Here is a 13,084-nt window from a genome sequence, read left to right as displayed (position 1 = left end):
CTTTTTAAGGAAGCACCAAATCAATTTCCAAAGTGGTTGTACCATTTGACATTCCCATCAGCAGTGTATAAGTGTTCCAGTCTCTCCACAACCTCTCCAACATTTATTATTTTGTGTTTTTTGGATTAATGCCAGCCTTGTTGGAGTGAAATGGAATCTCAGTATAGTTTTGATTTGTATTTCCCTAATGGCTAACGATCATGATCATTTCCTCATGTATCTGTTAGCTACCTGAATGTCTTCTTTAGTGAAGTGCCTGTTCATATCTTTTGCCCATTTTTGCGTTGGGTTATTTGTCTTTTTGTAGTTGAGTTTTTGCAGTATCATGTAGATTTTAGAGATCAGGCACTGATCAGAAATGTCATAGCTAAAATCTTTTTCCCAGTCCGTAGGTAATTTTTTTACTCTTTTGGTGCAGTCTTTAGATGAGTGTAGATGTTTGGTTTTTAGGAGCTCCCAGTTATCTAGTTTCTTTTCTGCATTGGTAGTAATGTTTTGTATACCATTTATGCCGTGTATTAGGGCTCCTAACGTTGTCCCTGTTTTTTTCTTCCATGATCTTTATTGTTTTAGATTTTATATTTAGGTCTTTGATCCATTTTGAGTTCGTTTTTGTGCATGGTGTGAGGTACGGGTCTTGTTTTATTTTTTTTGCAGATGAATATCCAGCTATGCCAGTGAAATTATGGATAGGTATTTTTTTTTTATGGATTTAGTGCCGTCATTTTGATGTCTTTTTTTGTGTTGTAGACAGTTTCTTTTTCCCACTTAATTTTTTGTGCTGAGTAGTTTATATATTGTCTTTTCCTCTTATTGTTGTTGATTTTGTTTCTGCTGAGTCTCTTATTTTTTTCTTGTATTTTATTCTAATGTGTAGGATAATTTGTCTCCTTTGAGGTTACCTTAATATTTATCCCTATTTTTCTAAATTTATATCTAACTTTTATTTCTTTATGTTGCCTTGTCTTCCTCTTCATATGAAAGATGTATGACTGCGTTTCTTAGTCCCTCTTTATTGTTTCAACGTTGTCATCTTTTACATAAGAACATCGCTGTTTCCCTGTTGTAAGTTTTGTCTTGATTTATTTCTGTGATTTCCCTGTCTGGGTTGACATCTGATTGCTTTATCCAGTGTTCTAGCCTTGGGTTGATATCTGATATTATTGATTTTCTAACCAAAGAACTCCCTTTAGTATTTCTTGTAGTTTTGGTTTTATTTTTACGAATTCCCTAAACTTCTGTTTATCTGGACATGTCCTTATTTCAGCTTCATATTTGAGAGACAGTTTTGCTGGATATAACATTCTTGGCTGGCAGTTTTTTCCTTCAGTGCTTTATATAAGTCATCCCATTGCCTTCTTGCCTGCATGGTTTCTGCCGAGTAATCCGAGCTTATCCTTATTGACTCTCCTTTGTAGGTGACTTTTTGTTTATCCCTAGCTGCTCTCAAAATTCTCTCTTTGTCTTTGGTTTTGGCAGGTTTGATTATAATGTGTCTTGGTGACTTTCTTTTCAAATCTACCTTATGTAGAGTTCAGTGGGGCATCTTGGATAAATATCTTCTCATCTTTCATGAGATCAGGAAGTTTTCTGTCAACATATCTTGAACAGTTCTCTCTGTATTTTCTTTTATTCCTCCCCATTCTGGTACTCCAATCACTTGTAGGTTATTTCTCTTGATAAGAGTCCCACAGGATTCTTAAGGTTTCTTCATTTTTTTTAATTCTTTTATCTGATTTTTCTTCAATTATATTGATGCCAAGTGCTTTATCTTCAGGTTCACAGTTCTGCCTTCCACTTGCTCAATTCTGCTCCTCTGACTTTCTATTGAGTTATCTAGTTCTGTAATTGTATTTTTAATCTTCCAAATTTCTGATTGCTGTCTATGGATTTTTCCAGCTTATTAAATTTTTCATTATGTTCCTGAATAACCTTTTTAATTTCTTCAACTCCTTTATCTGTGTTTTCCTTGGCTTGTTCTGCATATTATCTGGTTTCTTTCCTGATGTCTTGAAGGGTTCTGTATATTAATCTTTTGTATTCTGCATCCGGTAATTCCAGGAAGGCACTTTCACCTAGAAGATCCCTTGATTCTTTATTTTGAGAGCTTGTTGAAGTGATCATGGTCTGTTTCTTTATGTGATTTGATATTCACTGTTGTCTCCAAGCCATCTATAAGTTATTGTATTAATAGTTAATTTTGTGTTTTCTTAATGTATTCTAGCTTCTTGTTTCATTTTGTTTTTTTATGCCCACATGCGTTGCTTGAGTGAGCTAGCTTGATTATTTTCACCTTTGAAGCTCTGACGTCCTGTTACCAGATGGCTAGAGCTGTTATCAGGTATATCAGTCTAGGAGTCCATTGACTTTTCTTGTATGGATTCAGCTCTGGTGTCCACCCAGGTAGCTGGTCATCAAGTGTGTGGTACAGGCTGTGTCCTGCAGTCTTAGAGGGACAGGGGTGATTGGTGTTAGGTACTGGTATCTGGTTGCAGCAGGGGGTCATACTCTGAACAAGGCAGGGGGCTGTGAATTGTCCCCCAGATGTCTCTGAGGAAAGCTTGTCCCTCTTCCCTAGAACGCACAGATGGGTGGGTTCTTCAGATGGACCATGGGCACCCAAAGTTTTTGGTTGTAGGGACTGGGAGGTACCAGTTATCCTTGGACCCCTGTTGCGGGTGGCTGGCAACCTGAGTGGAGCCACCAGTCCTTAGTCCCTTGATGTGGATAGGTGAGGACCTTGTTTAATAGGCAAAGCGGCGTCAAACATCGAACACCTGCCTCTCCACTGCACAGCTGTAACAGTTGTAGTCCGTGAACAAGGGCCTGTTCTCCTGAAATAGGCCCACTCAGGTCCATGCAGTGGGGAAAGGTACTCAAAGTCCATGGACTGTTTATGCCTGGACAGAAGCCGCTTCTGTCCTGAGCTCTCCAGGTTAGTGGAGCTGGCAAATTATCTTGTGTCCCAGCTGCAGATTTATTCCTTCTCCAAGGCCAGGAGGATGGCCTATCTCAGACCCAGGGAAATCAACAGCCGCTGAAGCTGGCTTGGGAGCCGGGGGCTTGGAAAATATTCACAAGTACTTAGCTTTTGCCGAGAGCACCATTCTTCTCTGGTTCTGGAGGTGTGAGTAGGCCGTGTGGCTGGTTGCTTCTTCCTGAGGAAATTGCAGCCAAACACTAGTACCAGCCAGCCACAGCTGCTCCCAGGAATGATGCCTGAGGGCTCCCGGCAATTCCAGTAATTTGTCTCCACTTCTGAGCTGTCTCTTCTTCCCCCTGCCACTCAGTTCGTTTTCTAACTTTGCCTTTGATGTTCAAGGCTCCTAGCTTGTCGTCAGTATACTCGTTTCACTTGTTTTTTCGGGTCTTTGTTGTAAGAGGACTTGGCAGATGTGTCTGTCTATTCCGCTGTCTTGGTCCCGCCTCCTCTCTAAATTTTCTTGAATTTTCTTTTTCATCCAGAATCCCAAGTCTAGACATCTTGGGAGTGCCTGTTACTAGTCCCCTCCTAGGCCCCTGCTTGATCCATGGCTTGGTGTTCCTGTGGTCATTTGGTCTGCCCCCTGCAGAGAGCTCTGACAGGTAGCAAGGCCATGAGGTGAGGTGGGAGAGAAGCTCTTGGGTCCTGCTAGCCTGGTCAGCATTGTCTTGGGAACTAGGTACGAGTGTGCTGGGGAAGCACAGTACCTGCTTTCTGACTTAGCTACAAACTGATAATTGTAGATGCTGTAGGAAATGAACCTAGTTACTGGGTGTTCCCCTGTTGCAGAGATTCCTCGGCCCAGGTTCTTTAGCTGTACTTGCCTGTGCATAAGAAGAAAAGAGTGGTGGTTGATTTGCTTTGCCTGGACTTGCGGGGACCGAATATTCAGCAGATGCATGTTACTTGTAAGCGTTAGGATATAGCAGACTGGACTCCATCCCAACACTAACTGAAACTGTCGTTGCAGGCTGGGAGTCCCCCGTCGACGGCGTCGGTTCCAGTGTCTGCCTTCTCCCGCACCTCTGCCACATCATTGAATCAGGATATCTGCAGGTAACTTCCACCTCAGGGGCCGTTGTGACTGCGCATCCGGAAGAAAGCACAAGCATCTGGGGGCTCTCCGATTTTCCATGTGCTTGATGAACATGCCTCTGGTCTGAACCGTTAGCCCCGGTCGTATGTGTTGTTCGCTTACCGAGTTACCGGCTAGTCTCGTTTCTTCCCTTGGATGTCTGTTCCCTTTAAGGTGGTTCTCACTCCCTGTGCTTTGTCTCACTGTTCTGCATGCAGTTCCGGTGCAGTGCGTTCTGAGTGTTGTCACCACAGTCCCGTGCAATCTGCTGTTGTCTTGAAAGCTCCTCCCTGCCAGAGTTCTCTGACACCGGGGCTCACTGTGACAGTTATCTGTAAGGACACATCACAGGCATTCAAGAGAAACTCCTGTGGTTCCGAGTGGGTCCAGGCCTTAAGGCCTGCCAAGAATCCCAAAGCCAGAAGAACACTGAAGTTCTCAAAATCCCTCAACGATATGGGTGAGAATGCCCAGGACACCGTGGGAAGTTGTGACTATGTGGAAAGAGCTTGTTCTGAAGGAAAGCTGCCACTCGCTCAAGAGCCCTGTCTCAGAATTAACAGGTTCCATCATAAAGAAAAGAGAATACTGAGTCAGAAACCTCTTGGCCATTCCAAGTGTTCTTGTGTTTCATCTCTTTCTGCCAATCGTTCAACTGCTTCAGAGGTGGAAGCCAGCAAGGGGAGCCTCCGTGTCCCACTTTTGGAAGAGAAAGCAGATGGCGAGGCCCTGTCCCGGAGCAGGCGACTGCTGCGCTGTTTCTTCCCGCTCGGCCCAAGTGCTAACAGCCTGCACAGGCTCCCTGAGCTGGAGGGCTGTGCCGCCCGCCTGCACACGGCCACGTCCTCCAGCGGGCTGGTCGGGAGCACAGGCTTCTGCTCCGACGACAATGGAGATGATGACGTCTTTGAGGACAGCGCGTCCACAGAGCTGAAGAGCAGGAGCCTGCGGGCACCCCTCTGCTCAGTGGAAAAGGACAGCGACCTGGACTGCCCTTCTCCCCTCTCAGAACGGCGCTCCCCCATATCTCCTGTGTCCACATCAGGGGACGCCTGCAGGTTGGTGTGCCAAGAACCACCGTTGCAGCCATCTCTACTTCCCGCACCACCCTAGTCTCAACTTCCTTTAATATGTGAAGTTTCAGGAAAACGGAGCAGTAGGCAATTGTGGGTTATTAGTTTTCTCCGGGAGAAGGGAGTTTTGCTATAACTTGAAAAGGCAGTTCTTATGACATGGGTTCCAGAATAGTCTCACTGATGATAAAAGAGGAAGAAGCTACACATATTAAAGGCCAAGCTGACTCACCTCCACTAAAAATAGATGGGCTTTGCATAAAGAAAGGGAGAGAAAGAAACTAGCAGCTGCAGCTTTTCAGCTTGATTGTCCAGACTTTAAGTGTTTCATTCTGCCATCCCTCCTAGCCTCGTTTTACATTTTGTCCCCCTGTGGTGGCACAGCTCCTCCCTGTTTTCTGGGCATGAACGCAGCCCCCTCCACCCAGGTCTTAGCTTCACTGGCCATCTTTATCTTCTCTTGTGCAGCATCCTTTTCCAGCCTCCAAAATCTTTCAGAATCCACTTTCTGTCACCACTCTTATGCCTTTCCCATTCTGACCTTTCCTCAGTCACCCCTTCTCAGGATTGTATCAGAAACCCTTCTCAGAGACAAGCCGCTGGAGAGCTGGCTGCTCCTTTCAGGACTAGTGTCCTTTCCTGTTTTTCAGCTGCCAGGAAATACCCTTCCCGTTTCTCAGAAGCCTGTTAACGGTCCTGAGGTTAGTTGTGATACCCTCCTGCAGGCATCCTTGGAAATAATGCTTCTCAGTGAATTTCCACTCTCTGCTGTGGAAAAAAGATGAACCTGCAGCAGCGTGTAATGGGAGTTGTTTAGGTCCAGGGAAGATGCTGTGGTTTCTCTTTCTCCTCCCAGGAAAGAGCAGAGGTGTTAGTTGTGCTGTGTGTGAAGATGAGGTCAGGAATTACAGCTGGAAATCCAGCTTCATCATCTTTTTAAGCCACTGCGGCATTATTGAAAAGTAGAATGCTCGTTTTGTTTTACATAGAAATTTTCCCTCTAATTGTTTCAACATCTTGCATTCTGGAAAATACTTCCATGTTGCCTTAAATTCGTCTTTCAACAAAGTTAAGTCTTACCAAAAATGACTGCTCTGTCATTTCTTACACCGTTTTTTCCTCTCCATTGCCAAATGCCATCCAGACTTCCCATGTTGGTGCGGTAAGCTAGAAATGCTTAGTTGGTAGCATTTGTTCTCGTTTGTGTTTGTGTGTTTTTGTGCTTGTAGTCACTTACATGGTGTGCTTCTGAAAACTTCTCTGGGGAGATTGACTTTCCACTGAACGGTCATCTTCCCTTGGTGGTGTTCTCCTGGTAATGACTGGTTTTCCCCTGACGTAGGATCTGCCACTGTGAGGGCGACGATGAGAGCCCCCTGATCACCCCATGCCACTGCACCGGGAGCCTGCACTTCGTGCACCAGGCCTGTCTGCAGCAGTGGATCAAGAGCTCCGATACGCGGTGCTGCGAGCTGTGCAAGTACGAGTTCGTCATGGAGACCAAGCTGAAGCCTTTGCGGAAAGTACGTGAGAAGACCCTCCCTGACTGAAGGGCCCTGGAACAGTTAGCGTCTGGGACCCAGTGAAGTCCTAATACTCGTTTATTTTGGAAGTAGGGACTGGTGTGTACACTCAGTGTTGTCGAGGTAGTTGCTCTGTGCTAAGTTCCAAGTCCCCCTCAGGAAGAAACCCCGTCCAGCCATTCAGTCGTGGTGTTTTCTTTTTCCTTCATGCCAAGACTTCTGGTTTGTCTGTCAGCCTTTTGGCCCTTGACCCCAGACTGTTTTGTGGCATTTTAGTCAGCGTTTAACTTTGTATGTATGAACTGTTCATCATATGGTCCCTCTCCATTTAAGACCATACACTGGAGATCCCCAGCCCTTGGCAGAGTGAAGCATGTGGGAAGCTGATCTCTATATACCTGTGATGGGTATTTGTTGGATGGGAGGCTGGGATTGGGAACAAAGAAACCACAGGTGTGATGTGAAACCCAGCTGTTGTCAGGCCCTGTGTGCATGGCTCCCATCTGAGAGCAGCTTTGTCAGTGGCACTCACATGCTGTCTAAATATTGTCTCCTCAGCAACTTTCTCTGTGCACCTAGCGTGTGAGGTTCTGTTTGGAAGAAGAGAAAACATGTTCCTGTCTCAAAAGCTTAATATGTAAATTGCAAGGTGAACCACAGAACCAGGCAGCAGTACAGGGCAGTGCCAGTCCTAAGTGGTGTGGCAGTGGAACGTCGGACGTTCAGAGGAGGAAACGGCCCCAGCGTGCTAGAGCCCTAGTGGTACAGCATCATAGAACGCTTGGGTTTTGAAGCAGTTCTTGAAGGACAGTGTGAGTTAGAGCCAAAATGACAGGACTTCAGAGAGGTCAGGTTGTCTGTGGAGAAAAGCACACACGAAGCAGATGTGAGTGAGCATTTCGGGGATTGTCTTAGGAAAACAGCGGGAGGTCAGGGAGCAGGGGACACTGAGGCGTGGACTCTGCATTTTAGGTAGGAAGGCAAATGTAAAATCATAGCAGAAAGCGCTCTGGTTGCTGAGAAGGCAGGCACAAACTACTTAAAAAATGTTTTGCCCAATAAAAGCCTTACAGTTTATTGAGTTCCTACTCTATGCTAATCTCTCAAGTGAGTTCCGTGACCCTCTGACCAGTATAGATAATCCACGAGGCTCTATTTTCAGTTTACCCTGCAGAGAACTGTCTGGAAGGAGGCTGTGACTAGGCTTGGCAAAGGAAATGCAGAGTGTTTACACTTGTTCTTTCTCTCTACCTTTATGTGTTTCTTCTGATTTGGAAACCAGTAAATGAAAAAGAAAATCGGGCTATTTGGAGTAAGTTAATGAGCTCCTAGAGGAGATGAGACTGGCAGAGGCTGCTTGTACCAGGAACTCTTAGCATCGATTCCAAGCTGTTGCTGCCAAAGTAGCAGAGGACCAAAGAGTGAGCTCCTTCAGCCGTTCACTTTGACCATGTAGTGTGACCCATCTGCTAGTGTGCTGTGGCTTCATCACCCTGCTCTTCCCCTCACCATGCCGGTCAGCACGTCGTGGTGACTGACAGCGTGGCACCTGGGTCTGGGGCCAACCATTTATTTTCATCAGGACTGACACCATGGAATTGTTTGTCAGGCCTTTCAGTTTCTCATTGCAAGAATAAGCAGACGGGGGATTGCTGGTGATAGTTCATGGCTCATCTCAATCCCAGCTTCTTTTCATTGCATAGAAAGTTGGCTGCCAGCAGAATACCAGTGCTTGGCACCTGGTTGAAGCCAAGTGGTTTAAAGAGAATGACTTTGGGTGTTGGGGGGCAATTCATGTAGTTTGGAAGAGGGGTGGAGGGAAGGAAGGCAGTCTTACCATCTGCAGCGCTCTCGCCACGTCTCAGCCCCACGTCTACAGGGAGCCCAAGCCTCACGCTGTGCTCTGTTGTCTTCCCAGTGGGAGAAGCTGCAGATGACCAGCAGTGAGCGCAGGAAGATCACCTGCTCGGTCACCTTTCACGTCGTCGCCATCACCTGTGTGGTCTGGTCCTTATACGTGCTCATTGACCGTACTGCCGAGGAGATCAGGCAGGGGCAGGCGACAGGTACGGTCTGGGTAGACGTGAGCTCAGCCCCAGAGTCTGGGCTCATGTTCTGGGATTGTAGGTTGGAGTTTTATTCAAGACGGCTTTGCAGGTCAGACCTTAAATGTCTGGGTTTCTGGAGGGGACGTTATTAGGAGGCACCAAGTGTCCTCTTTGGATATTTCTCTTGCTGTGGTGGTAGTTTCTAAAACCCAGTCAGATCAACTCCTAGAGCATCAGAGTCTCCAGAACTACCTCCTGGAAGAGTGTAAGGGGAGCGGACACCTTCTTCCACCCCGCCTTTGCCAAAGCAAGATTTAACGAGTTAAGAATCCATTGGTTATGGGAAGTTTAGAAGGTTTATCTTAATTTACTTCAGATCTTAAACAAGATCTGCTGATAGGCTGACCGGGTTTTTTCTTTTCCAGGAATCCTCGAGTGGCCCTTTTGGACTAAATTGGTGGTTGTAGCTATTGGCTTTACTGGAGGACTTCTTTTTATGTATGTTCAGTGCAAAGTATATGTACAATTATGGAAGAGACTCAAGGCGTATAACAGAGTAATCTATGTTCAGAACTGTCCAGAAACAAGTAAAAAGAATATTTTTGAAAAATCTGCACTAACAGAGCCCAACTTTGACAATAAAGATGGAGATGGAGCCTGTCATTCCGACACAAACTCTTCTTGTTGCACAGAGCCTGAGGACGCTGGAGCAGCTGCCGCTCAAGTCTGACTGTGGAGGGTTGCCTGTCCTGGACGTCACCAAGAGAGAGCTGAGGGAGATTGTTTACTGCCAGTCGTGGACCTTTTCTTATGTCCTTTACTAGCATAGAATGGGCAGGTGAATGTTTTTAATGGCTTCTCTTTTTCTAAATCCTCCTTAATGAACCTTCTGGAAAGTGCTCCCAGTGGCCGTCCACTTCTGCCATGTGCTCCATGTGCAGGGAAGGTGGAAGACCCCATGATGCGTGAGGTGGGGCTGGCCGAGTTCCCGGTCATGTTCTTGGGCAGATGAGAGAAGGGGAGGCCGAGGCTGAGGGAAGAGCAGGAGAGGGGTGGCACCCAGGCCCTGAGGAGCAGCCTCTTCTGGTGAGCTGAGGCTTTTAGGAATGTCTGCCTAGAATGAGAGGATTTCCGTACTCACTAAGAAGAGCCCAGGGGTGGCATGGAGACAGGCCCCGGAACCCAGACCGTGTCCTGCTTGCATCTGCAGATGCCGCTACTGCCATTTCTCAGAAGCAGACAGGGGACCAGGTGCTCTACATGGAGGGGCGAGTGAATCACTGAGCAAACAGCACTTTACAAAAGAAAGCCTTTATTTTGTAATACGTGTTCAGTGGGATTGAAACTTAAAAGAATGTCTCATTTAGAAATGTTCGCTTTGTTACACCTCACTATATCTTTTGCATTGTAACCTGAAAGACCCTTTCTGCCTTATGAATTCTAACATACGTGACATCCCCTCTGTGCCCAGAAAACATACGTGATGATAATCAACAGATGAGCCTGAGACTTCTTCCTGCCAGGCTCCATGGGAAAGCATGGATGTCACATGGCTGTTGGAGCATAATTCCTATGGTTTTGAACCAGGTTTCTAGAGCCTTTGTCTTACAGGCTTGCCCCGTTGGGTCCTTTTTTGCCAGCACTGAAAAAGGATTTTTGAGATCTAAATGGAAGGAAAGGAAGTGAATAATTAGAACAAAATTGAGTATTTTAAATTTATTCCTTTAGAGAGACATCTCACCAGTGTATGCTACATTCACACTAATGAGCAGGCGTGCCCATCCTGATCTGGGTGTGTGTACCACTGGAGCTCCTGTGTGCCTGCCCGCCTTGGCCAGCTTCTGCAGGCGTGCCTGGCAGGTGCTGTGAGGTCACTGCCCAGTGCAGGGAAGTGGATGGGCTGGCCCTTGGGGTGAGCCAGCTAGCTGCCCTGGCCCCTGGCCACTCCCTGGCTGTCCCCACCCCTTCCCTGCCTTAACCAGGCTGAGCAGAGAGGATCCTTTCTGTGAGGGACCCAGCCGCCTATTGGTCGGTTTTGTCGTCAGGGATTGCAAACACAAATCACTACCATCAAATGGCCTTTGTCCCTTAAAGTTTGCATAAAATCCTGCTTTTAAGAACTCAGGTTTACAGCACAGGCGAGTAAGCGGTAGCTCCAGAGTGGCACTGAATCGTGAACAGGCCGTTAGCGGGCAGGATGCCTGGGGCCCGCCTGTGGCCTTGCTGGGCTTCCGGTTCCCACGTGTCTTGTTAACAGAACAAGATGGCTCATTTGCTTTCCAGATTTGTGAGTGGCTTTGAAGGCTACGAGGAGGCCAAAGGATCTCTCAGCTCCCAGTGATGGCTCATTATGGCAGTCTGGCACCACTGTCCGCCCACCCAGGTGTCTGCCTGAGTGGGACCCCGGCTCTGCACAGTCTGTGGTGGTGGCCTCCCTGTGGCCAGGCGGGTACTGTCCAGCCACAGCCTGACCTCTGGAAATAGGTCAGCCTGCCCTCTCTCTGTCCCCCAGGTCACATCCAGCCCAAGCCTGTGTTCACTGTGCCCCACACTGCAGTTACCTGTGCCCCTTCTCAGCCGGGTGATGCCAGGCAGTTGCAGGCTATCCACTCAGGCAAGTGGAATACAGGTCCATCCTGCCCGTGCCCTTTAGGAACTGCCCAGGCACGGTCCTGCTTCTGCACATTGTCCCTGTCTTGCTCCAGCAGCAGGTGAGCAGTCAGGCGAAGATCTAGAGTGATTTTTAAGTGTGGCCCTCACCTGCCCCCTGCCCTGTGGAAAGCATGGAGGCCTCTGTACAGAGGGTGGTGTGCTGAGGTAGAGATACCTCCTGGGCCACCTGCCCCATGTGGCTGTCACCCACCTTATGGCCCAGGTGCCTTTAGATGCGTGATCGTGGTATGTCACCCACACCCAGACATTGTTAGGCACAGCCCTCTCACTTCTTTTCAGGAATGCTGAACACCATCTCCTCACCTCTGACCCCACTCCGCCAAGCCCCTGCCTGTGCAGGGCCTCTCAGGTCCATCCTTGTTTCCTCTGCTTGAAGACACACAGCAGCTTCTGCCATTCTCCTTTTTAGCAGGCTGTAGTTGAGCTCTGATCCGTCAGTTCCACCCTTAGTCCCAGCTCTGGTTTTACCCACCAGAGTGACCTCACCAGGCCCTGGCACGCTGTTCGGTGCTACCCCCTGGTGGTAGCAGCAGACCTTCTGGGTCTTCTGGTCTCTCTACTCCCCGCCCCCCCACCCTCCCTTTTTGCACCTGGGCCTAGTGGGAGGACTCTTTGCACCCCATGCACATTCCAGATGGCACCTGGCTGAACCATCTCGAACCTGGGATCAGTGTGCAGGTCACAGGGCCAGGAAGGTTGGTGCTTGTGGGCCCAGTGGGGGCAGAGGGAAGCTGCCTCTTTCTGATTTGGCCTTTGCTCCCCGATAAGTCATGTGGAACCAGAGTGCTTCTGATTTTGTTTGGAGTAGTAATTGGATTTATGTGCTTAAGTTTATAGCTATAAATTCTTGGGAACCCTGTAAAAGACCTTTTCCTACTGCAGGCCTTGAGTGCCTCTTCCTTTTTTGCTCCAGCCCACTCGTCTCAGTCATATAGGTCTAGTTTCCAAACCTGCCAGTGCACCTACCTCACCAGAGATGGACAGGCCCAGGCAGCTGAGCCAGTTCAAGAGCCTCATGTGATCCTTGCAAGTGTGGGAGCTGCCTCTGCTACCTTGTGGGTAGGCTGTAGGGGCTGGGACAGGGCCGCTGACGAGTGGTCTGAGAAGTGCCTCAAGGCCTGGTTCAAGGAGAGAAGGAACCACCATGATGTGGATGCAAATACACATTTGAAATACTTTTCCTTTGAATTTAATTTGAGATATGCAGCTTCTGCCTCTAGCCCAAGGAAAGACTGAAACCTAGGGAAATGAAAAGAACGTATCTTCATTTTGGAAGTCTTTGTTGAAGCTGTGCAGCTGATCACCTGTTTAGATGCAATGTTTATAGAAAGTTGATTGTTAATAAAAACCAAATTTACACTGGCTTGTGTGGTGTAGTTTCTAAAAGGCACTTCACATTTGTAATTTTTCTTAGAAAGTTTCTAGTTATCTAAGTGTCTAGTTTTGTATCCTTTTGTGTATGTTCACTGTTTCTCAGTATTACCACTTGAATAATTCTTTGTACAGGTGGGTTGTTTGTGCTGTACTTGAGGGTGTCTAATTGCAGCAATAAAGCGTTTCTTTAAAAAGGAGTTTTGCATGGGACTGTTTTCCTGCAGAGGCACTGGGCATGGTGGTGGGCACTCCAGTGGCTTTGACCACCCCCCCAAAGGTTCTCTGGCTTCACATCTGGAAACCAAACAATGCAACCTCTGCAGATGTCTGCTTAC

The 13,084-nt window shown here is 47.5% G+C and overlaps 1 protein-coding gene across 2 annotated transcripts in view; it reads left to right on the top strand.

The window, feature by feature from the left end:
- MARCHF8 (membrane associated ring-CH-type finger 8) overlaps positions 1 to 12,978 on the top strand; it is a 164,777-nt gene extending 151,799 nt beyond the window's left edge. The window contains exons 5-9 of one of the 2 annotated variants that reach the window (XM_064269819.1): positions 3,954 to 4,039; positions 4,277 to 5,116; positions 6,474 to 6,654; positions 8,573 to 8,720; positions 9,128 to 12,978. In XM_064269819.1, coding sequence (XP_064125889.1) covers positions 3,954 to 4,039; positions 4,277 to 5,116; positions 6,474 to 6,654; positions 8,573 to 8,720; positions 9,128 to 9,432 — 1,560 coding nt within the window. In that variant the 3' untranslated portion in view covers positions 9,433 to 12,978. The remainder of the gene's footprint in view (positions 1 to 3,953; positions 4,040 to 4,276; positions 5,117 to 6,473; positions 6,655 to 8,572; positions 8,721 to 9,127) is intronic. The other variant, XM_023547152.2, reaches the window with a different exon arrangement.
- Positions 12,979 to 13,084: the final 106 nt, after the last annotated feature.

The sequence above is a fragment of the Loxodonta africana genome, chromosome 16 (assembly GCF_030014295.1).
Source record: "Loxodonta africana isolate mLoxAfr1 chromosome 16, mLoxAfr1.hap2, whole genome shotgun sequence".
Classification (NCBI taxonomy): Eukaryota; Metazoa; Chordata; class Mammalia; order Proboscidea; family Elephantidae; genus Loxodonta; species Loxodonta africana.
This window is presented reverse-complemented; position numbering and strand designations above follow the sequence as displayed.